This window comes from Gallinula chloropus (genome assembly GCF_964237585.1).
Source record: "Gallinula chloropus genome assembly, contig: HAP1_SCAFFOLD_606, whole genome shotgun sequence".
NCBI lineage: Eukaryota > Metazoa > Chordata > Aves > Gruiformes > Rallidae > Gallinula > Gallinula chloropus.
In genome coordinates this window covers 1-23,778 of record NW_028168082.1, presented here as the reverse complement: position 1 = coordinate 23,778, position 23,778 = coordinate 1, and the positions used below count along the sequence as shown (strand labels likewise).

Genomic DNA, 23,778 nt, shown 5'->3' with positions numbered 1-23,778 from the left:
TGCTCGTGCCCCTCCTGCCCCCCCCCCAATAAACGGCTGCGGCACGCACGAGCCCCGCGGGGTCTTTGGGGGGGGGGACGACGGACCCCCCCCCCGGGGAGGGAATGGGGGGAGGGACCCCCCCCGGGGGGTTGGGGGGGGGGAAATGGGGGGGGAAATGGGGGAGGGACCCCCCCAGGGGGTTGGGGGGGAGAGGAAATGGGGGGGACCCCGCCCTTGGGTTGGGGGGGGGGTTGGGGGTGACACCCCCGGGGATGGGGGGGGATTTGGGGGGGCAGTGTGGGGGAGGGACCCTGGGGGTTTGGGTGGGGGGGATTGGGGATTGGGGGGTCATTGGGTGGAGGAGGGACCCCCTTGGGGGTTGCGGGGGGGGAATGGGGAGGGTTGGGGGGTGACACCCCCGGGGATGGGGGGGAAAATGTGGGGGGGTTGGGGGGAGCACAGACCCCCCCCCCCCCCAGGGATTGGGGAGGGGGATTGGGGGGTCATGGGGGTGACACCCCCGGGGATGGGGGTGGGATGCTTGGGGGGTGTCATGGGGGGGAAAAGACCCCCCCAGGTGTTGGAGGGAGGGATTGGGGGGGGGGCGGACAGACCCTCCCCTCAGGAATTGGGGGGGTGGGGGGTGGTATGGGGTTGGGGGGGGCACAGATCCCCCACACTGGGGACAAACACACACAGATTTTGGGGGCACAACGTGTATTTGGGGGACACACACACACAGAGATATTGGGGGGGGGAAACAGGTTTGGGGGGCCCCAAGTCTTTGGGGGGGGCCCAGATTTTGGGGGGGGGGGGGCAGATTTGGGGGGGGGGGGCTGCGTCCGTCCTGCCCCTCAGTAGTAGAGCTCCCGGTCCCACCAACCTGGGGGGGGAGAAGAGACACGGGGGGGTGAGGGGGGGGCACCCACACCGGGGTTTGGGGGGAGGGGGGAGGGAGGTGCCCCAGGACCCCCCCCACTCACTCCCAGGGTGTCTGCGGACCCCCAGCTTGCGGATCTCGTCGTAGATGAGGATGAGGAGGCCGAAGGGCATCGGGACGAACCACCACTGGAACCTGGGGGGGGGGGGGCACGGGGGGGGGTCAGGGTACCCCTGGGGTGCTCAGGGGGGGTATAGGGGGGCTTGGGGGGGGGGGTTGGGGGGTCCCAAGGGTTCTGAGGGGGGGGGGGGGGAGAGGAGGAGGAGGCCGAAGAGCATCGGGATGAAGCACCGGTGGGACCTGGGGAGGGCACAGGGGGGGCACAGGGTCAGGGTGCCCCTGGGGTACTGGGGGGGGATATTGGGGGGGTTGGGGGGTCCCGGGGGGGATTCGGGGGTTCTGGGGGGTCTGGGCTTTGGGGGTCCCACCGGATGGGCATGAAGTTGAAGACGTTGGGCATCCCGGGGCAGTAGCAGAGGAAGCAGCCGATGGAGACCTGGAACACGATGGCCACGAGCAGCACCCGGTTCCTGCCGGGGACGCGGGGTGACCCACGGGGGACCCACGGGGGACCCACGGGGGACCCACGGGGTGTCTGACCCATAGAGGGACCCACGGGGACACACAGGGACACACAGAGTGACCCGTGGGGACCCTCCATAGCCCCCCAGCCCCCTGTACCCCCTCACCGGAGCAGCCCCCCACAGCCCCCCATAGACCCCCCAGCCCCCCACCGGAGCAGCCCCTATGGCCCCCCCCCAGCCCCCCCCCAGCCCCCCACCGGAGTAGCCCCTATGGCCCCCATAGCCCCCCCAGCCCCCCACCGGAGCAGCCCCTATGGCCCCCCCCAGCCCCCCCAGCCCCCCATAGCCCCCCCCAGCCCCTATAGCCCCCCCAGCCCCCCCAGCCCCCCACCGGAGCAGCCCCTATGGCCCCCCCCAGCCCCCCCAGCCCCCCACCGGAGCAGCCCCTATGGCCCCCCCCAGCCCCCCCAGCCCCCCACCGGAGCAGCCCCTATGGCCCCCCCCCAGCCCCCCCAGCCCCCCACCGGAGCAGCCCCTATGGCCCCCCCCAGCCCCCCCAGCCCCCCACCGGAGCAGCCCCTGCTGCAGCAGCGAGAGGCGCCGCGTCTTGCGGATCAGCACGTCGGCGATCTGACACATCTCGATGCTGATGAAGAACACGGTGTAGCACGTGTACTGCTGGTACCGGCGCTGCGCGAAGGTCTGGGGGGCGCGGGGGTCAGCGGCGGGCGGGGGGGGGCTAGGGGGGCTGGGGGGGGGGCTATGGGGGGGCTATGGGGGCCGGGGGGGGGGCCAGAGGGCCTCTCCTGGGGGGCTATGGGGGGCTATGGGGGGCTGGGTGGGCTATGGGGGGCTATGGGGGCTGAGGGGGGGCTATGGGGGGGCTATGGGGGCTGGGGGGGGCTAGAGGGCCTCTTCTGGGGGGCTATGGGGGGCTGGGGGGGCTATGAGGGGGCTATGGGGGGCTGGGGGGGACTATGGGGGGGCTGTGGGGCCATAGGGCCCTCTTCTGGTGGGGCTACAGGGGCTGTGGGGGTGTGGGGGACTATGGGGGGCTCAGGGGGGGCTATGGGTGGGTCTGGGGGTCTGGGGGGCTCTGGGGGGTCTGGGGGGTTCTGGGGGTGGGGGTACCCATTGCTGCCTGTAGCTGTCCTGCAGCTCCTGCTGGTGGGCGTCCTCCCAGCGCGGGGGGCTGGGGGCTATGGGTGGGTCTGGGGGGCTCTGGGGGGGCTGTGGGGGCTGTAGGTGGGTCTGGGGGGGTCGGGGGGTTCTGGGGGGTCTGGGGTGTCCGGGGGGGGGTGGGGGTACCCATTGCTGCCCGTAGCTGTCCTGCAGCTCCTGCTGGTGGGGGTCCTCCCAGCATTGGGGCTGGGGGGCTCTGGGGGGGCTGTGGGTGGGTCTGTGGGTTGGGGGGCTGTGGGTGGGTCTGGGGGTGTCTGGGGGTTCTGGGGGGTACCCATTGCTGCCCGTAGCTGTCCTGCAGCTCCTGCTGGTGGGCGTCCTCCCAGCGCGGGCGCAGCCCCAGGCAGAGCAGCGGCCACCACCCCTCCTGCGCCATCGCCACGAAGTAATCGGTGAAGCCGGCGAAGGACTGGATGGCGCCTGGGGGGGGCGAGGGGGGTGGGGGGTGTCAGGGCTTGGGGGGGTCTGAGGGCTCGGGGGCCGCACAGGGACACACGGTCCTGGGTCTCCCAGGCACCCCCGGGGTCCCCACAATGGGCCCCCCCGGGGTGTCCCCGTCACCCGGGGTCCCCCCAGTCTCTACACCACCCCCCCCCCCAGGTGGTGCTGAGACCCCCCCAGGAACCCCTGGGGCACCCCAACCTCTACAGCAGGCCCCCCAGGACCCCCCAGGACTCCCCAGGACCCCTCAAGACCCCCTAGGACCCCCCCCCCGGCCCTCCCAGGTCTCCCAGGACCCCCCAGGACCCCTGCGCTCTCCTCCTGGGCCCCCCCAGGTCCCCCAAGACCCCCTTAGGGCACCCCAACCTCTACACCAGGACCTCCCCTGGTCCCCCCAGGCCTCCCCAGGCCCCTCCCCAGACCTCCCAGGCCCTCCCAGCCCCCCCATCCCCCCCCAGGTCCCCTCAGCACCCCCCCCAGGACCTCTCAGGACCCCCCAGGCCCCCCAGGACCCCTCAGGACCCCCCAGGCCCCCCCTACCGATCTGGAAGTAGGAGTAGGCGGCCAGGGGCTCGTTGACCAGGCGGTCGCGCCGCGGGTTGCGCGGCTTCAGGTGCATGATGTCGCTCTCTGCCCGCTCGTAGGCCAGCGACACCGAGGGGAACTGGGGGGCCGGGGCGCAGGGTCAGGACCCCCGCAGCCGGGGGGAGCGGGGGGCGACCCCGGGGGTGAAGGGCCTGGGGGGGGGTTGGGGGGAGGGGGGGACACCAACCCTGGGGGTGAAGAGGGACCCGAGTGTCTGGGTGAGGGAACCCAGGTGGGGTGGGGGGTCCCACAAGCATCTGGGAGGGACCCCGACATCTGGGAGGACCCAACACTCAGGAGGGACCTCAACACCCAGGAGGGACCCCAACACCCAGACATTTGGGTGAAGACCCCCCAATGCCCACCAGCTCCTGGCTGAGGAGCCCCATCTCCCAGTCGATGGGCGGGTGACAGCCCCCCCCTCCATGTCCCCATCCCCACCCCCACCCCTGGGGGGCCCGGGGGGGCGGGGGGCCACGCACGATGTCGGTGCAGAGCTCGATGAAGAGGATGGTGATGCAGCCCAGGGGCAGCGGGACGCTGGCGGTGATGTAGATCAGGTAGGGGGTCAGCTCGGGGATGTTCTTGGTCAGGGTGTAGGCGATGGACTTCTTCAGGTTGTCAAAGATCAGGCGGCCTGGGGAGGGGGGGACACAAGGGGGGGGTGGCATCGCTTGGGGGGGACATCACCAACGGTGTCACCCCCCACCCCCCCGGGTGTCACCCCCCACACACACACATGCCTTGCTCCACACCGGTGACGATGGAGGGGAAGTTGAACCCCCATCCCATCCCATCCCATCCCATCCTCATCCCATCCCCTTCCATCCATCCCCATCCCATCCCCATCCCATCCCATCCCATCCCATCCCATCCCATCCCCATCCCCATCCCATCCCATCCCCATCCCATCCCCATCCCATCCCCATCCCATCCCATCCCATCCCCATCCCATCCCCATCCCATCCCATCCCATCCCATCCCATCCATCCCATCCCCATCCCATCTCCATCCATCCCCATCCCATCCATCCCCATCCCATCTCCATCCCATCCCATCCCCATCCCCATCCCCATCCATCCCCATCCCCATCCCCTGCCCCCTTGGGGGGGTTTCCCCCTGCCCCCCTGGGGGGTCTCCCTGACCCTGCTCCACGCCGGTGACGATGGAGGCGAAGTTGTCGTCCAGCAGGATCATGTCGGCCGCGTTCTTGGCGGCGTCGGAGCCGGCGATGCCCATGGCCACCCCGATGTCGGCCTTCTTCAGCGCTGGGGAGTCGTTCACCCCCGTCCCCCGTCACCGCCACGATGGCCCCCTGGGGTGGGGGCACCGGTTAGGGCAGGGGGGGCACTGGGGGGCACCCCGATGAGGATGGGGCAGGGGGATGTGGGGGATGGGGATGCAGGGATGGAGGATGTGGGGTTGTCATGGTGATGAGGGGACCTGGGGGGGGGGGCATGTGGTTGAGGGGGGACATTGGGTTGGGGGGGGCACAGGGAGAGGGACCCCAAGGGTTGGGCAGGGGGATGGAGATGTGGGGATGGGGATGTGGGGAGGGGGGTACATGGGGTTGTCATGGTGATGAGGAGCCCCGGGGGGGGGTCTCAGTGTTGGGGGGGGGGGGGGGGGGAGGTTGAGGACCATCAGCGGCCCGTGGTGGTGGCACCTCGTGGTGGAGGCCCCCCCAGCCCCCCCCAGTCCCCAGCCCATGGTGGAGGCCCCCCCAGTCCCCAGCCCATGGTGGAGGTCCCCCCAGCCCCCCCCCAGTCCCCAGCCCGAGGTGGAGGCCCCCCCAGTCCCCCAGCCCATGGTGGAGGTCCCCCCAGCCCCCCCCCAGTCCCCAGCCCGAGGTGGAGGCCCCCCCAGCCCCCCCCAGTCCCCATCCCGTGGTGGAGGCCCCCCCAGCCCCCCCAGCCCATGGTGGAGCCCCCCCCAGTCCCCAGCCCATGGTGGAGGGACCCCCCAGCCCCCCAGCCCCCCACCAGGCGCTGGCAGCTCTCCACGATGACGAGTTTCTGCTGCGGGGACGTGCGGGCGAAGACCATCTCGGGGTGGGCGCGGAGGAGCCCCTCCAGCTCGGCCGGCGCCATGGCCGCCAGCTCCGCCCCCGTCACCACCCGCGCCCGCGCCTGCCTGGGGAGGGGGCGACAGGCTCTTCCAACCCAACCCCACCCAACCCAACCCAACCCAACTCAACTCAACTCAACCCAACTCAACCCAACCCACCCAACTCAACTCAACCCAACCAACTCAACTCTTCCAAACCAACCCAACTCCACCCAACCCAACCCAACTCTTCCAACCCAACCCAACTCCACCCAACCCAACTCTTCCAACCCAACCCAATTCAACTCAACTCAACTCAACCCACCCCAACCCAACCCAACCCACCTCCACCCAACCCAACCCAACTCAACCCAACCCAACCCAACCCAACCCAACCCACCTCCACCCAACCCAACCCAACTCAACCCAACCCAACTCAACCCAACCCAACCCAACCCAACCCACCTCCACCCAACCCAACTCAACCCAACCCAACCCAACCCAACCCAACCCAACCCACCTCCACCCAACCCAACCCAACTCAACCCAACTCAACCCAACCCAACTCAACCCAACTCAACCCAACCCAACCCCACCCAACCCAGACAGCCTCTGTGGTCACCCAGGTCCCACCTGGGGTCCACCCTCTCAAGGGGGACGCGCAGACGAGCTGCCACCTCCTCGGGGGTCTCGCTGCCCTCGGAGATGATGCCGACGGACGCTGCGATGGCCTTGGCCGTGATGGGGTGATCCCCGGTCACCATGATCACCTGGGGACCACACGGGGTGTGGGGCTGGTGGCCAATCCTGGGCCTGATGGGTCCTCGTGGTGCCCCACGTGTTCCCCCCATCCCCACATCCCTCCCTGCGTCCCCTCCCCATCCCATCAGTGTCCCCCCATCCCCCCGGTCCCCTCAGTGTCCCCCCATCCCCTGGTCCCCTGGGTGCCCCCTGTCCCCCGGGTGCCCCCTACCCTGATGCCGGCCGTGCGGCACTTGAGCACGGCCTGGGGGACGGTGGCCCTGGGGGGGTCGATCATGGAGACCAGCCCGGCAAAGCAGAGACCCGTGGCCACCTCCGGCAGCGCCTCGGGGTCCGTCCCGGCCGCCACCGTCCCCGCCGGCAGCCAGCGGGCAGCGAACCCTGGGGGGGGAGGGGGAGGGATGGAGGGACACGAGGTGACGTTGGGACACCCCCACCCCCCCCCCCAAATGTGTCCCCGTCGCCCCCCAGGGACTCGCTCGTGTCTCCCGTGTGCCCCACATGATGGCCCCACCCCCCCAGCCCCACCCCTCAACAATGTGGGTCCCCCCCCCCCATCCCCACCCCCCCCATGGTGTCCCCATATCTCCATGACCCACCCCCCCCCCCGTGATGTCCCCCCCATCCCCATGTTCCCCCTCCCCACAATGTCCCCCCATCCCCACACCCCCGTGATGTCCCCCCATCCCCATGCCCCTGCGTTCCTACCCCACCTCCCACCCCCCCCCACCCCGCCTCCCAGCTCACCCAGCCCCTCTCCCCCCATCCCCCCCAGGCTCACCCATTGCCCCTCCCCCCGCTCACCCAGCCCCTCTCCCCCCATCCCCCCAGGCTCACCCATTGCCCCCCACCCCCCTGCTCACCCAGCCCCTCTCCCCCCATCCCCCACAGGCTCACCCATCCCCCCCCAGGCTCACCCATTGCCCCTCCCCCTGCTCACCCAGCCCCTCTCCCCCCATCCCCCCAGGCTCACCCAGCACCCTCTCCCCGCGCCCCCCCAGCTCGGCGTAGGCGCCCTCGAAGGCCTCTCTCCACTGGGTGTCCAGGGGCAGCTCCTGGCCCTTGAGCAGGACGGAGCCGCATCGCTCCAGCACCCGCTCCGGGGCCCCTTTCAGCACCAGCAGCTGCCGCTCCCCCGCCTCGTGCACCGACACCTGGGGGGGCAACGGGGGGGGGGGTCAGACAGGGGCAGGGGGGGCTTCCCGGGCACCCGGGGCACCTCCCGGGTTCCTCCTTCAGCCCCTCGTGGCACATCTGGGGCCCTCCCTGACATCTGGGGCCCTCCAGAATATCTGGGACCCTCCTGAACATCTGGATCCCTCCTGAACATCTGGGGCCCTCCTGGAACATCTGGGTCCCTCCTGGACATCTGGGGTCCTCTAGAACATCTGGGTCCCTCCTGGAACATCTGGGTCCCTCCTGAAACATCAGGGACCCTCTAGAACATCTGGGTCCCTCCAGAACATCTGGGGAACGCCTGAAACATCTGGGTCCCCCCAGAACATCTGGACCCCTCCTGAAACATCTGGGTCCCTCCTGGAACATCTGTGTCACTCTAGAACATCTGGGCCCCTCCTGAACATCTGGGTCCCCCTAAACCTCTGCCCCCCATGTCCCCCCACCCCCCCCTGTGTCCCCCCCCCCCACCTGGAACTTGTTGGTGGAGTTGAAGGGCAGCTCGGCCGCCTTGGGGAAGCGCCCGCGCGCGGCGCCCACCGGCCCCACCGTCACCTCCGCGAACTTCAGCAGCGCCGTCTCCGAGGCGTCCCCGATGACGTCACGCTGGGGGGCGGGGCCTCAGTGGGGGGGGCACCCACCCCCTCCCCCACACGTCACCCCATAGAGGGACCCGAGGGACATCCTGCCCCACAGAGACCCCTAGAGACCCCCCCATGACCCCTAGAGGCCCCTTCCCAGCCCCACATCGGAGTCCTGCCCCATGGACACCCCCTAGACCCATAGAGACCCTTCCCAGCCCCATGAAGAACCCCACTCTACCCCCCAACCCAGCCCCATATCGAGGGTCCTGCCACCCATAAAGACCCCCCCCTCAGACCCATATCAGGGGTCCTACCCCCCATAGACCCTTCCCAGCCCCATAGAGACCCCTATAGACCCCCTTCCCAGCCCCATAGAGACCCCTATAGACCCCCTTCCCAGCCCCATATAGGGGTCTTGCCCCCCCATAGACCCCCTCCCAACCCCATAGAGACCCCTATAGACCCCTTCCCAGCCCCATATTGGGGTCCCACCTTGGCCACGGGGACGTTGTCCTGCCCCGGTTTGAACTGGGCCCGGTTGCACAGGGTGACCACACGGCTCAGCATGGTCCAGGTCTCCGACGACTGGTCAAAGCTCTGGCCTGGGGGGGGGTTGGGACCACCGTTGGGTGGGGTGTTGAAGGGGGTGGTGGGGTGGGGGTGGTCTCAGGGGCCCAGGTAGCCCCCTCCCCACCCACCCGACTGGTCCTCGGTGGTGTCGGCGGTGTGGATCTGGTTGTCGAACCAGAGGTGGGCCACGGTCATGCGGTTCTGGGTGAGGGTCCCGGTCTTGTCGGAGCAGATGACTGAGGTGGAGCCCAGGGTCTCCACCGCCTCCAGGTTCTTCACCACACAGTTCTTCCTCGCCAGCCTCTTGGCCGTCAGCGACAGGCAGACCTGGGGTGGGGGGTTGGGGGGGGACACACCCCCCAGAAGGTCTATCGGGGGTCTCGGGGTGGGGGTGTGGGAGGGGTTGATGGCCAAGGACCCTGGAGCATCCATGGGTTGGGTTGGATCCAAGGACCCCCATGAAGACCCCCAAGGGTCCCGGAGCATCCATGGGTGGTCGTGGACCCAAGAACTCAATGTGAAGACCCCCAAGGACCTCAGAGTGCCCAATGGGTTGGGTTGGACCCAGGGACCCCTGTGAAGACCCCCAAGGACCCCTGAGCACCCATGGGTTGGGGTGGACCCAAGGACCCCTGTGAAGACCCCCAAGGACCCCGGATCACCCATGGGTTGGGTTGGACCCAGGGACCCCCGTGAAGAGCCCCAAGGACCCCTGAGCACCCATGGGTTGGGTTGGACCCAAGGACCCCCATGAAGACCCCCAAGGACCCCCAAGCACCCATGGCTTGGGTTGGACCCCTGAGTTCCCACAGGAGCTCCTGCAGTTCCTCAGACCCACCGGCACCACCCCAGACCCTCCAGACCCCCCCAGCACCCACAGTTCACACTGAGACCCCCACCCCACCCTCTGTGTGTCCCCCCACCCCCCCAGGCCGTACCGTGACGGTGGCCAGCAGCCCCTCGGGCACGTAGGCCACCACGATGGCCATGAAGAAGACCATGGCGCGGAGGAAGGGGTAGCCGATGACCATGGCCACCACGAAGAAGGTGGCCCCGAAGAAGATGGCCAGGCCGGCGATGATGTCCACGAAGTGCTCGATCTCGATGGCGATGGGGGTCTTCTCGTTCTCCACCCCCGAGGCCAGGCTGGCGATGCGCCCGATGATGGTCCGGTCGCCCGTGTTGATCACCAGGCCCGTGGCCGTCCCTGGGGGGGGGGCACAGGGGGTGAGGGGGGGGGATCACCAGGCCTGGGGGGTCCCTAGGGGGCACGGGGGGGGGGGGGGGGTGATCTCAGGCTCGTGGGGGTCCCTGGGGGACACAGGGGGTGAGGGGGGGGGATCACCAGGCCTGGGGGGGTCCCTGGGGGGCACAGGGGGTGGGGGGGATCACCAGGCCTGGGGGGGTCCCTGGGGGGCACAGGGGGTGGGGGGGATCACCAGGCCTGGGGGGTCCCTAGGGGGCACGGGGGGGGGGGGGGGGTGATCTCAGGCTCGTGGGGGTCCCTGGGGGGCACAGGGGGTGAGGGGTGATCATCAGGCCCATGGGGGTCTTTGGGGGGCAGAGGGGGTGTTGTGTGGGGGGTGGGTTGGAGGGTGTTGAGGTGGTGGGAACTGTGGGGGGTCTGGGTGGGACATGGAGGTCTGGAGAGGACCTGGGGGGTCCGTGTGGGACCTTTGGGGGTCTGGGTGAGCCAGGGGGGGTCTGGGGAGGAGCTGGGGGTCCCTGTGGGACCTGGGGGTCCACGGTGGGACCTTTGGGGGTCCGGGTGAGCCAGGGGGGATGTGGGGAGGACCTGGGGGTCCCTGTGGGCCCTGGGGGTCCATGGTGGGACCTGGGGGTCCATGTGGGACCTGTGAGGGTCTGGGTGAGACAGGGGGGGTCTGGGGAGGAGCTGGGGGTCCCTGTGGGACCTGTGGGGGTCTGGGTGAGACAAGGGGGGTCTGGGGAGGAGCTGGGGGTCCCTGTGGGACCTTTGGGGGTCTGGGTGAGACAAGGGGGGTCTGGGGAGGAGCTGGGGGTCCCTGTGGGACCTTTGGGGGTCTGGGTGAGACAAGGGGGGTCTGGGGAGGAGCTAGGGGTCCCCACTGGGCCTCGGGGTGCCCCCCGGGCCCCACCCTCCAGGCACATGGTGGAGAAGAAGGCGATGTTGCGGGTCTCCAGGGGCGACTCGTGGGTGCACTCGGGCGACCGCGTCTGCGGCTCCGACTCCCCCGTCAGCGACGAGTTGTCCACCTGGGGGGGGGGATGGGGGGTTAATGGGGGGGGGACACACACACTGCTCATCGCAGGGAGGGGGTCAGACCACCAACCACCCCCTCCCCACAGAAGGACCACCTGATGGGGGGTGATGGGGGATGATGGGGGGACACAGCTCATCCCAAGGTGGGGGGGTCAGACCACCAACCCCCCCCCTCCCCCCCAGAAGCACCCCAGGGCGCAGCCCCCCCCCCCCCCCCCCCACCTTGCAGCCCTGGGCTGAGACGATGCGGATGTCGGCGGGGACGCGGTCGCCCCCCTTGATCTCCACCAGGTCGCCCACCACCAGCTCGTTGGCGTTGAGCTGCAGCTTGTCCCCCTCCCGGATCACCGTGGCTTGCTGGGGGGTTGGGGGGGGGACACACAGTCAGGGTGGCTGTGGGGACGCAGCTGGGTGCCCTGCTGGGGTCCCCTTGGGCAGGGGGGGGTCTCTCCCACCTGGGGGACCAGGTTCTTGAAGCTGGCGATGATGTTGGTGCTCTTGAACTCCTGGTAGTAGCCGAAGCAGCCGGTGACAACCACCACGGCGATGAGGGCGATGGCCAGGTAGAGCTGGGGGAGGGGTGGGGGGACACAGGGTCAGGGCTGGGGGGGGGGCACACACCCCCCCCCACCCCCCTGGCCAAGGGGACTCGGGTGTCTTCTCCTCCAGAGGGTCCCATGGAGACCCCCCGAGTTGCCCCGCCGGGAGGGTTCCTGGGTGCCAGGGTGGACCCAGATGTTCTCCCCACGGATCCAGATGTTCCACTGGCCCCAGATGTTCCACTGGCCCCCCGCATCCCTCTGAGGGGCCCCCAGATGTTCTCCCCACGGATCCAGATGTTCCACTGGCCCCAGATGTTCCACTGGCCCCCGCATCCCTCTGAGGGGCCCCCAGATGTTCTCCAGCCCAGGAGGACATCGATGTTCCCATGTCTTCCCTCCCCCCTGTGCTCCCAGTGCCCCCAGTGCTCCCAGTGCTCCCAGTGCCCCCGGTGCCCTCTGGTGCCCCCCAATGCCTCCAGTGCCCCCCCGTACTCCTGGTGCCCCCCAATGCCCGGTGCCCCTGGTGCCCCCAGTGCCCCCAGTACCCTCTGGTGCCCCCCAGTGCCCCCAGTGCTCCCAGTACCCCCAGTATTCCCTCCCCCCAGTGTCTCCTGGTGCCCCCAGTGCCCCCAGAGCCCCCGGTGCCCCCCAATGCCCAGTGCCCCCTGTGCCCCCAGTTCCCCCAGTGCCCCCAGTGTCCCCAGTGCCCCCAGTGCCCCCCAATGCCCAGTGCCCCCTGTGCCCCCAGTGCCCCCAGTTCCCCCAGTTCCCCCAGTGCCCCCAGTGCCCCCAGTTCCCCCAGTGCCCCCAGTGCCCCCAGTTCCCCCAGTGCCCGCGGTGCCCGTACGTTGTCGGAGCTGCCGCGGTCGCCCTCGCCCTCCTGCACGCCGTAGGCGATGAGGCAGATGGCGGCCGCCACCCACATCAGGCACTGGAGCCCCCCCGCCAGCTGCCGCCCGAACTTGACGCACTCGGGGGTCCCGCGGGGGGGACGCAGCTCGTTGGGCCCGTCCCGCAGCAGCCGCTCGGCCGCCACCGCCTCCGCCAGCCCCTGGGGGGGCAACGGGGGGCACAGGGGGTCAGCGGGGTCATGGCGGGGTCCATGGGGTCAGTGGGGTCAATGGGTCATGGTGGGGTCCATGGGGTCAATGGGGTCAGGGGGTCAATGGGGTCATGGTGGGGTCCATGGGGTCAATGGGGTCAATGGGGTCATGGTGGGGTTCATGAGGTCAATGAGGTCAGGGGGTCAATGGGGTCATGGTGGGGTCAATGGGGTCAATGGGTGGGTGAAGGTGGTGGGGTTGGCTGGGGTCAGGATTGGGGTCGGGGTTGGGGTTGGGGTTAGGGTCAGGGGTCAGGGTTGGGGTCAGGGTTGGGGTCAGGGGTCGGGGGTCGCCCACCTTGCTGATGCTGGTGCTGTACTTGAGCTCCAGGTCGTTCAGGTCCAGCTTGTGGTCATCCTGGGGGCACCTACCTACCTCAGCTCCCAGTGCCCCCCAGTATAACCCAGTGGCCCCCAGTCCCCCCAGGTGACCTCCCAGTGTCCCTCCGAGTCCCCTTTTCTGACCTCCCAGCCCCTCCCAGTGCCCCCCAGTCCCTCCAGGTCCCCTTTGTCGACCTCCCAGCTCCTCCCAGTCCTCCCAGTTGCCTTCCCAGTGCCCTCCAGTCCCTCCAGGTCCCCTTTGTTGACCTCCCAGCTCCTCCCAGTCCTCCCAGTTGCCTTCCCAGTGCCCCCCAGTCCCTCCAGATCCCCCTTGTTGACCGCCCAGCCCCTCCCAGTCCTCCCAGTTACCTTCCCAGTGCCCCCCAGTGCCTCCCAGTCCCCCGTACCACATCCATCTCCTTCTTCATGTCCTCCAGCTTCTCCTGCTTGCGGCGCCCGCGCCCCTTGGGGACGGGGGTCCTGCCCCGCGGGCCCAGCTCGTAGCTCTCCTGGGGGTGGGGGCTGGAGCTCAGGGGACACCTCGGGGGGGGGCGGGGGGGGGGGGGGGTCCCTCTGTCCGTCCTGCTGTCCGTCTGTCCATCCCCATGTCCAGCCACCCAGCTCCCTGTCCGTCCATCCCTCCACCCAACCCTCTCCCCACCCTTCTGCCCATCCCCCGTCCATCCATCCACCCCTCCCCCCGTCCCTCCAGCCCTCCTTCCAGCCCTTCGTCCGTCTGTCCGTCCATCCACCCATCCAACTGTCCATCTGTTCTTCTCTCCATCCTTCTGTCCATCCCTCCTACCCTCCAGCCACCCCTCTGTCCATCTGTCCATCCCTTAGTATGTCTGTCCGTCCATCCATCCATCCATCCATCCATCCATCCATCCATCCATCCATCCATCCATCCATCCCTCCCCGTGTCCATCTGTCCATCCATCCCTCCATCTCCATGTCCTCCCTCCCCATGTCCACCTGCCCATCTGTCCATCCATCTGTCCCTCCATCCCTCCCTCCCCATGTCCATCTGTCCATCTGTCCATCCCTCCCTATGTCTGTCCATCTGTCCATCCATCCCTCCATCCCCATGTCCATCCCTCCATCCATCCGTCTGTCCGTCCATTCATCCCCCCCCACCTTCCCCCCCCCCACCTCTCCTCTCACCTCCTTCCCCATGGCAGCTCCCAGCAGCTCCCAGTGCCTCCCAGTCCTCGCCCCAGCTCCCCTTATACCCCCCCAGCCCCCTCCCCCTGCCCCTCCTGGGTGGGGAACCGCCCCAAGGTGACCCGGCCGGGACGCCTGGGGGGTGGGGGGATGGGGGGGGGGGAGGGTCAGGACACCCCAACTCTGAGTCCCATGAGAGGACTGGGACCCCCAGCACCCAATGGGTGGGGAGGGGGGTGGGGTCTTGGTGGTGCGGGGAGTGGGGGGGGGGGGTCACCCCAGACCCCCAGACCCCCCCCAAACGTCTGGGCCACTTGTGGGGCAGAGGCGTCCCCACAATGTCACCCCTGATGTGTGTCCCCCCCTCCCCCCCCTTATCACACCCCGGCTTATCAAGCGTGGGGGAGGGGCGGCCCGGCTGCTCCCTGGCTGCTCGTTAATGATTAATTAGCGTTATCTTATCAGCCTGGGCCCCGTGATGGGGTGGGGGGTGGGGTGGGGGTATCTCCAGGGACTGAGACGTCCGGTCACGCATCATCCCCCCCCCCCCCCAAGCTCCCATCATGCTTTGCTCTTCCCCTCCCCCCCCCCAGGGGACCCAGGTGTTGGGGCTCCCATGAGGCTTTGCGGGGGTGGGGGGTGGGGGGAGGGGGTGAGGGGGTGGGGGGAGGGGTACAAGATGCACCCAGATGATTTTGGGTTCTTCGTGGTCAACTTTTGGGGGGGGGAGGGGGGGAATTGGGGGGGTGGGGGAGGGGGGAACCCTTGGTTGGCCAGGTGGTCGTGTGGGGGGAGGGGCAGCAGGTCCAGGGGTGGTGGGACCCAGAATCTGGATCTTTGGGGGCGTCTATGGGGCGGTGGGACCCAGAAATCAGGGTCCCCTTGAGGCATCTATGGGGCAGGGGGGGACCCAGAAGTGTGGGTCCCCCTGGGGCAGGAGGTCCAGGGGTGGTGGGACCCACAAGTCTGAGTCCCCTCAGGATGTCTATGGGGTGGTGGGACCCCGAAACCTGGGCCCTTTTGGGGTCTCCATGGAGCATCTCCCCTTGGAGCATCTATGGGGCAGGGGGACCCAAAAGTCTACATCCCTCCGGGGTGTCCATGGGGTGGTGGGACCTGGGTCGCCTTTGGGGCAGGAGGTCCAGGGCTGGTGGGACCCACAAGTCTGGGTCCCTTTGGGGTCTCCTTGGGTGGTGGGAGCCAAGAATCAGGGTCCTTTTGGGGACATCTATGGGGTGGTGGGACCCACAAGTCCGAGTCCCCTTGGGGCAGGGGGTCCAGGGCTGGTGGGACCCCGAAATCTGGGTCCTTTTGGGGTCTCCGTGGGTGGTGGGACCCGGAAATCAGGGTCCCCTTGAGGCATCTACGGGGCAGAGGGAACCAGAAGTGTGGGTCCCCCTGGGGCAGGGGGTGGGGGGTGTGTGTGGGGGGGGTGGTGGCATCGGCGTCCCCTCGAGAAGGGGGAAGGAAGTGAGCTCGGCTGGCTGCGGCGGGGGAGGAGGCTGAGCAGCGGGACAGACGGACGGACGGACGGACGGACGGGTCCCCTCTGCGCCTCCCGGGACCGTGTGGGGCAGGGCCGGGGGGGTGGGGTGGGGTACAGACCCCCAACTTGGCCCTTTGGGTTCCCCCCCCCACCCCGAGGTGTTGGGGTCCCCCCGGGACAGCTGGGGGTCCCCCCAACCAGCCCCCCCCACCCCCCCCGGATCCATCCCCCCCCCAGGCTGCCGCTTTCACATCCCCATCGGGCCCAGAGGTGGCTGAGATGGGGATCATCATCTTCCTCCTCCTCTTCCTCGCCCCAGGTAGGGACCATCCTGGGACTCGCGGGGTCCCTGGGACCGTCCTGGGACTCGCGGGGTCTCTGGGGGGGTTGGGGTGGGGTGGGGTGGTCCTGGGGTGGGGGGGGGGGTGTCTCTGGTCTTTTCGGGGTGGGCAGGGGAACGTGTTGGGTTCCCCAGACTCCTGGGTCCCCAAAACACCCGGGTCCCTCTGGCCTTTGGGGCTGGAGGTGCCTCCAGAAGGTTCCATCCCTGGACCTCCAGGTCCTTGGACACCTGGACCCACGAGCACCGGGTTCCCCAGACTCTTGGGACCCCAAAACACCTGGGGGATGTGGAAACCAGGGTCCCTCTGGCCTTTGGGGCTGGAGGTGCCTCCAGAACATTCCATCCCCGGGCCTCCGGGTCCTTGGACACCTGGACCCACGAGCACCGGGTCCCCCAGAGTCTTGGGGTCCCCAAAACACCTCACAGACCCCCAACTCTTTGGGCCCTGTCACCATCTCCAGGCTCCTCATCCCCCTGATCCAAACCAGTGATGGGCCCGAAGGGATTTGTGGCCACTTTGGGTCCCCTTGGGACATCTGTGGGGTGGTGGGACCCAGAAGTGTGGGTCCCCTTGGGGCAGGAGGTCCAGGGGTGGTGGGAACCCAGAGATCTGGGTCCCTTTGGGGCGTCTTTGGGGTGATGGGACCCAGAAGTGTGGGTCCTTTTGGGGCAGGAGGTCCAGGAATGGTGGGACCCAGAGATCTGGGTCCTTTTGGGGTGTCTATGGGGTGATGGGACCCATAAGTCTGGGTCTCTTTGGGGTGTCCATGGGGCAGTGGGACCCAGAAGTGTGGGTCCCCTTGGGGCAGGAGGTCCAGGGGTGGTGGGACCCATAAGTCTGGGTCCTTTTGGGGTGTTTATGGAGTGATGGGACCCAGAAGTGTGGGTCCTTTTGGGGCAGGACACCCAGGGGTGGTGGGACCCAGAGATCTGGGTCCCTTTGGGGTGTCTATGGGGCAGTGGGACCCCTCCCCACCACTTCTGTCCCTGTCACCCCCTCCAGGCTCCACGTCCCCCTGCCCCAAGCCGGTGACGGGCCCGACGGGCCTGGTGGGCGTGAGGGGGTCCTGCCTCTACATCCCCTGCAGCTACGACCTGTGCCAGGGGGGGCCGGACGCGCAGGTCCAGAGGTTCCGCTGGCTCCGGGACCCCTCCTACGACTCCCAGCAGAAGAACTTCCTGGGGGTCACGGTGGCCAACGTGCCCTGGACCCCCGGGGACAGGACGGGCGACTGCGGCCTGGTCCTGCGCTCGCTCCGCGCCGCCGGCACCTACGGGCTGCGCCTGGAGACCGCCCGCCGGGACAAGCGGCTGCAGTGGATGCACCAGGTCACCGTCAACCTCACCGGTGAGGGGGGCAGGAGCCCCTGACACCCCCCCCCCCCATCACCCCCATTGTCCCAGGAGGGCACCCTCAATGTCACCAGTGAGGGGGGGCAGGAGCCTGATGTCCCCTGACCCCCCCCCCCCCCCCATCACCCCCCCATCACCTCAGGTTGTCCCACCCCATCATCTTCCTCTTGTCCCACTTTATTTCCCATTGACCCCCCATTGGTCCCCCCGTTGACCCCCACTGACCCCCAAATGACCCACCCCATTGACCCCCCATTGACCCCCAATAGTCCCCCCCATTGACACCCCTATTGACCCCGCATTGACACCCCTATTGACCCCCCATTGATCCCCCATTGGTCCCCCATTGATCTGCCATTGGTCCCCCATTGACCCCCCCATTGGTCCCCCCATTGACCGCCCCATTGGTCCCCCCATTGACCTCCATTGACCCCCATTGATACCCCATTGACCCCCCCCCTTGACCCCCTCCCTTGACTGGCCAATGGTGGGGGGACATTGTCCCCCATTAACTCCCCATTGATCCCCCCAATTGTCCCCCACCGCCCCCCCCCATCATCCCACCCCCATATCAGCCCCCCCCAACCTGACCCCTCTTGCAGACACCCCACCTGCCCCCAACCTGTGGCCAGACCCAGCCCCCCTCACCCAAGGCTACCAGACCACCTTTGGGTGCTGGGTGCCCCCCACCTGCCCCGAAGACACCCCCACCCTCACCTGGGAGGGTGCGGCCGCCAAGACAGCGGGGGCCAAGGTGTCCTCCTGGACCCCCCCGGACACCGTCACCCCCCACCCTGTCATCGGCATCCAGCTGGCCTTCAGCCCCTTGTGGTACCACGACGGGACCACCCTCAGCTGCATCCTGAGGGACCCCAAGGGCGCGACCATCGCCCGGGCGTCGCGGCAGCTCCAGGTCAACTGTGAGACACGGGGGGGGGGGTTGGGGGGTGTCCTTGGAAGGGGGGGTTGGGTCCTTGGGCACCTCAAATCAGGGTCATGGGGTGGGGGTGGGTGGGGAGGTGGTGGGTGTCTTGGTCTGTGGGTGTCCCACCACCTTTAGATGCGCTTTGAGAGGGTGGAGGGGGCACATAGCGGGGTTATGGGGGTCCTGGGGTGGGTTTTGGGGGTCCCTAGGGGGATATGAGGGTCCCTGGGGGCTTATGGGGTTCCCTGGGAGGTTATAGGGGTCTTTAGGGGGTTATGGGGGTCTCTGGGGTGGGTTATGGGGGTCACTAGGGGGTTATGTGGTCCCTGGGATGGGTTATGAGGGTCCCTGGGGTGGCTCATGGGGTTCCTGGGGGGTTATGGGGTCCCTGGGGTGGGTTATGGGGTCTCTGGGGGGCCATGGGGGTCCCTGGGGGCGATAAGGGCTCCTCTGTGTGTGTGTGTGGAGCACCCACTCTGGTCTGTCCTGGTTCCCCCCCCAGACCCCCCGCGTGACGTGCGGGTGGAGGTGACGCCCTCGTCCCCCGTCCGCGAGGGCCAGGAGGTGACCCTGACCTGCCGGGACACGGCCCAGCCCCCGTCCCACAGCTACAGCTGGAGCCTGGGGGGCCAGACCCTGCCCCACAGCACCCCCCAGCTCCGCCTGGCGCCCGCCGGGGCCGCCGACAGCGGCTCCTACACCTGCCGGGCCACCAACCGCGCGGGGACGGCGGAGTCACCACCCGTCACCCTCTACGTCTTGTGTGAGTGGGGAGAGGTGGGGTGGGGGAGGGGCGAGATGGGGTGGGGGAGGGGCAAGATGATGGCATGATGGGACCTGTCAATCACCCCAAACCCCGCCCCTAAGACACGTGTCAATCACCCTTTGCTCCTCCCTTGAGGTGCCTGCCAATCACCCTTAGCCCCGCCCCCAATGCACCTGTCAATCGCCCTTAGCCCCGCCCACCAAGGCCCTGTCACCCTTAGCCCCTCCCCAAAGGCTCTTGTCAATCACCCATAGTCCTGCCCCTGGGTCACCTGTCAATCACCCTTAGTCCCGCCCCAAAGGCTCCTGTCAATCACCCTTAGTCCCGCCCCAAACGCAACTGTCAATCACCCTTAGCCCCGCCCCAAGGCACATGTCAATCACCCTTAGCCCCGCCCCATGAGGAACCTGTCAATCACCCTTAGCCCCACCCAAATGCTCCTGTCAATCACCCTGAGCCCCGCCCCAAAGCACCTGTCAATCACCCTTAGCCCCGCCCCACGAGGAATCTGTCAATCACCCTTAGCCCCGCCCCACGAGGAATCTGTCAATCACCCTCAGCCCCGCCCACCCGCCAATCACCCCGCCCCCTCGCCCTTAGCCCCGCCCCCTCTGGCCCTGTGGGCGTGGCCGGACCCCCCCAACCTCCTTTCCCCCCCCCCAGACCCCCCGCGTGACGTGCGGGTGGAGGTGACGCCCTCGTCCCCCGTCCGCGAGGGCCAGGAGGTGACCCTGACCTGCCGGGACGCGGCCCAGCCCCCATCCCACAGCTACAGCTGGAGCCTGGGGGGCCAGGCCCTGCCCCACAGCACCCCCCAGCTCCGCCTGGCGCCCGCCGGGGCCGCCGACAGCGGCTCCTACGCCTGCCGGGCCACCAACACCTTGGGCACCTCCGGGGCCTCCACCACCCTGGAGGTCTACTGTGAGTGGGGCGGGGGGCGTGGGGTGGGCAAGATGGCGGTGGGGTGGCCGTGGGGTGGGCAAGGGGGCCATGGGGTGGGCAAGATGGCGGTGGGGTGGTCTTGGGGTGGTTGAGATGGTGGTGGGGTGGTCTTCAGGGTCATGGGGTGGTCATGGAGGCCATGGGGTGCCCAAGATGGCTGTTGGGTGGCCAAGATGGCCGCCAGGCAGCCATGGAGGCCATGGAGTGGTCAAGATGGCGGTGGGGTGGCCATGGGGTGGTCAAGGGGGTCATGGGGTGCTCAAGATGGTGGTGGGTTGGTCATGGAGGCCAAGGGGTGCCCAAGATGGCTGTTGGGTGGCCAAGATGGCCGCCAGGCAGCCATGGAGGCCATGGGGTGGTCACGGCGGCCGTGGGGTGATCATGGGGGTCATGGGGTAGTCAAGATGGCGGTGGGGTGGCCATGGGGTGGTCATGGAGGCCATGGGGTGTCCAAGATGGCCACCGGGTGCCCAAGATGGCCGTTAGGTGGCCAAGATGGCCGCCAGGCAGCCATGGAGGCCGTGGGGTGGTCAAGGGGGCCATGGGGTGCTCAAGATGGCCGTTGGGTGTCCAAGATGGCTGCCAGGCACCCAAGATGGCCGCCTGCGCCCTTTCAGCCAATCCCCTCTCTGCCCCGCCCCTCTCCACCACCCCCAGACCCTCCCCGGGCGGCCATGTTGGAGGCCCTGTCGCCGCTGCCCGCGCTGGCCGGCACCCGCGTCACCCTGCGCTGCGCCCTGGGCCCCGCCCACCCCGCCCCGCCCACCGTCCAATGGCTGCGCGATGAGCGGGGCGAGGCCGAGACCGCCGGCCCCACCCTCAGCTTCAGCGCCGACCCCGCCCGCGCCGGCCGCTACCGCTGCGCCGCCGCCAACGCCGCCGGACGCACCTTCTCCCCGCCCCTCCTCCTCAGCGTCTGGTGTGAGTGGCGGTGTCCAGTCTCCCCTCCCCCCCCCCCACCCCCCAGCCCCCCCATCCCCCCCCCAGGGGTTCCAGGGACGCCCCTCCCCCCATTTCCACCCCTCCCCCCAGACGGACCTTTCCAGCCCCTCATGATCGTTTGGGGGCTTCCCCCTCCCCCCCTTCCAAATGATGGTTTCAAGATCCCCCCCCCCCAGTTTTGAGACCCCTAAATGACGCCTTCAAGTCCCCCCAACCCTCTTTTCAGACCCCCCCCCCACCCCAAATAGCAGTTTCCAGCCCCCCAGACCCTTAAATGACAGTTTCAAGTCACCCCCCAGGTCTAAATGTCCATTTTAAGTCTCCCTGGACCCCTAAATAACAGTTTCAAGGCTCCCCCATCCATAAATGACACTTTCAAGCCTCCCCGATCCCTAAATCACAGTTTCAAGCCTCCCCGACCCTTCAATGACAGTTTCAAGCCTCCTCTGACCCCTAAATAAGAGTTTCAAGCCACCCCTGATCCTAATTGAGAGTTTCAAGCCTCCCCATCCTTTAATGACAGTTTCAAGGCTCCCCTGACCCCTAAATGACAGTTTCAAGGCTCCTCCAACCATTAAATGACAGTTTCAAGCCTCCCCGACCCCTGAATGACAGTTTCAAGCCTCCCCTGATCCCCTAAATGACAGTTTCAAGGCTCCCCATCCCCAAATGGCAGTTTCAAGGCTCTTCCAACCATTAAATGGCAGTTTCAAGGCTCCCCGATCCCTAAATGGCAGTTTCAAGGCTCCCCCATCCCTCAATGGCGGTTTCCAGCCCCCCCACCCCTACTGACGGCCATCTTTGCCCCTCCCCGCAGACGCCCCTCGGCTGGTGAAGGTGCTGCAGAGCCCGCGGGGGCCGGTGGTGGCCGGGGGGCCGCCGGTCCGTCTGTCCTGCCAGGCCGGGGCAGCCCAGCCCCCCGAGCTGGAGGTCAGCTGGTTGAAGGACGGGGCGGAGCTTCCGGGGGCGGCGGCCCAGCTCGTCCTCCCCTCCCCCCAGCGCGGCGACGCCGCCGCTTACGCCTGCCAGGCCCGCAACGCGGCCGGGGTCACCCGCAGCCCCCCCCTCACCCTCGACGTCCTCTGTGAGTGTGTCCCCCCCCCAGCCCCCTCCCCCCCCCACCCCCCTGACGTCAGGGGCGGGGGGAGGGGTGGTGACGCGGTGTCCCCTGTGACGTCACAGTCGGGCCGCAGGAGGTGCAGCTGGTGGCCGAGCCGGGCGCGCGGGTGGAGGAGCTGAGTGACGTCACCCTGCGCTGCCGCGCCGACGCCCACCCCCCGCCCACCCAGTTCGGGTGGTTCCGGGGGGGGCGGCTGCTGGGCCGGACCCCCGGGGGGTCCTGGGAGCTGCGGGGGGTGGGGGTGGGGGCGGCCGGGCGCTACCGCTGCAGCGTCACCAACGCCGTCGCCAGCGCCGCCTCCCCCGACGTCACCATCAGCGTCTACTGTAAGGGACCCCCCCCCAATAATCCCCCCAGTGTCTCCCCCTTTGTTCCCCCAATGTCCCCCCCAATAATCCCTCCAGTGTCCCCCCAATGTCCCCCCCAGTGTCCCCCCCAATGTCCCCCCCAGTGACCCCCCCAGTGTCCCCCCAATGTCCCCCCAGTGTCCCCCCCAATGTCCCCCCCAATGTCCCCCCCAATAATCCCCCAGTGTCCCCCCAATAATCCCCCCAGTGTGTCCCCCAATGTCCCCCCCAGTGTCCCCCCAAATAATCCCCCCAGTGTCCCCCCAATGCCCCCCCCAATAATCCCCCCAGTGTCCCCCCCATGTCCCCCCAATGTCCCCCCCAATGTCCCCCTTGGTGTCCCCCACCCCCCAAATAACCTCAGTGACCCCCATGTCCCCCCTGATGTCCCCCCATGTCCCCCCACCCCCCCCGATGTCCCCCACCTCCCCAACCCACCCTGAGACCCCCCCCAGCCCCCACCCACCGTGACCCCCGGCTCTGGGTGTGGGCAGGGGGGTGTCTGGGGGGTGGGGGGTGACCCCAATGTCCCCCCTGTCCCCTCCCCCCACAGACTCCAGGGCCACCATCCTGCGCGGGACCTTTTTGGGGCTGGGGGGGACACTGGGCGCCCTCCTGGCCACCGGCACCCTGGGCTGCTGCCTGCGACGAAGGTCACCCCCCCCATCATCCTCATCCTCACCCCCCCCATCATCCTCATCCTCATCCTCACCCCCCCATCCTCATCCTCACCCCCCCACCCCCCCATCATCCTCATCTTCACCTCCCCCATCATCATCATCCTCATCCTCACCCCCCCATCATCCTCATCTTCATCCCCCCAGCCTCATCCTCACCCCCCATCCTCATCCTCACCCCCCATCCTCATCCTCACCCCCTATCCTCATCTTCATCCCCCCACCCCCTCCTCATCCTCACCCTCCCATCCTCATCTTCATCCCCCTCCCCCTCCTCATCCTCATCTTCATCCCCCCATCCTCACCCCCTCCTCATCCTCACCCCATCCCCCACCCCCCGGGGGACATGCCGGGTGTCCGTGTGTCCCCTCCCCCACCCCTGTGTCCCCTCCCCCCCCCCCAACAGGTGCCGGAGGCGTCTGACCCACGCGGAGCCCCCGGTGGAGCCCCCCAGGACCTTCTTCCTGCGCCACAAGAAGGTGCCCCTCCCCCACTGCCCCTCCCCCACCCATTGCCCCGCCCACACCCAACGCCCCTCCCCACCTATCGCCCCTCCCCCACCCATTGCTCCTTCCCCACCCATCGCCCCTCCCCCACCCAACGCTCCGCCCCCACAAAAACCCCACCCCACACTGCCCCTCCCCCACCCATTGCCCCTCCCCCACCCAACGCCCCTCCCCCACCCATAGCCCCGCCCCCACCCAACGCCCCTCC

At 68.5% G+C, this 23,778-nt stretch overlaps 2 protein-coding genes across 2 annotated transcripts; one reads left to right on the top strand and one right to left on the bottom strand.

Annotated features, from left to right (window-relative positions):
* Positions 1 to 715: 715 nt before the first annotated feature.
* On the bottom strand, positions 716 to 13,672 carry ATP4A (ATPase H+/K+ transporting subunit alpha; the record flags this gene model as incomplete). Its single annotated transcript, XM_084281172.1, is given in 24 exon segments — positions 716 to 865; positions 966 to 1,057; positions 1,351 to 1,452; positions 2,015 to 2,148; positions 2,903 to 3,048; positions 3,610 to 3,733; positions 4,137 to 4,291; positions 4,800 to 4,941; positions 4,943 to 4,969; positions 5,637 to 5,787; positions 6,334 to 6,470; positions 6,674 to 6,843; positions 7,436 to 7,616; positions 8,110 to 8,244; positions 8,715 to 8,824; positions 8,921 to 9,119; positions 9,731 to 9,999; positions 10,910 to 11,027; positions 11,257 to 11,391; positions 11,490 to 11,603; positions 12,424 to 12,627; positions 12,977 to 13,036; positions 13,407 to 13,508; positions 13,661 to 13,672. Coding segments are annotated over 24 exon segments (3,048 nt in total). The 3' UTR covers positions 716 to 836.
* Positions 13,673 to 15,928: 2,256 nt separating this feature from the next.
* LOC311204825 (B-cell receptor CD22-like) lies at positions 15,929 to 23,543 on the top strand (the record flags this gene model as incomplete). The annotated part of the gene is made up of 10 exons (XM_084281173.1): positions 15,929 to 15,968; positions 16,996 to 17,340; positions 17,948 to 18,265; positions 18,773 to 19,033; positions 19,700 to 19,957; positions 20,636 to 20,899; positions 21,738 to 22,004; positions 22,103 to 22,366; positions 22,941 to 23,040; positions 23,471 to 23,543. Coding segments are annotated over 10 exons (2,190 nt in total), but the record flags the coding sequence as incomplete, so codon positions are not given.
* Positions 23,544 to 23,778: the final 235 nt, after the last annotated feature.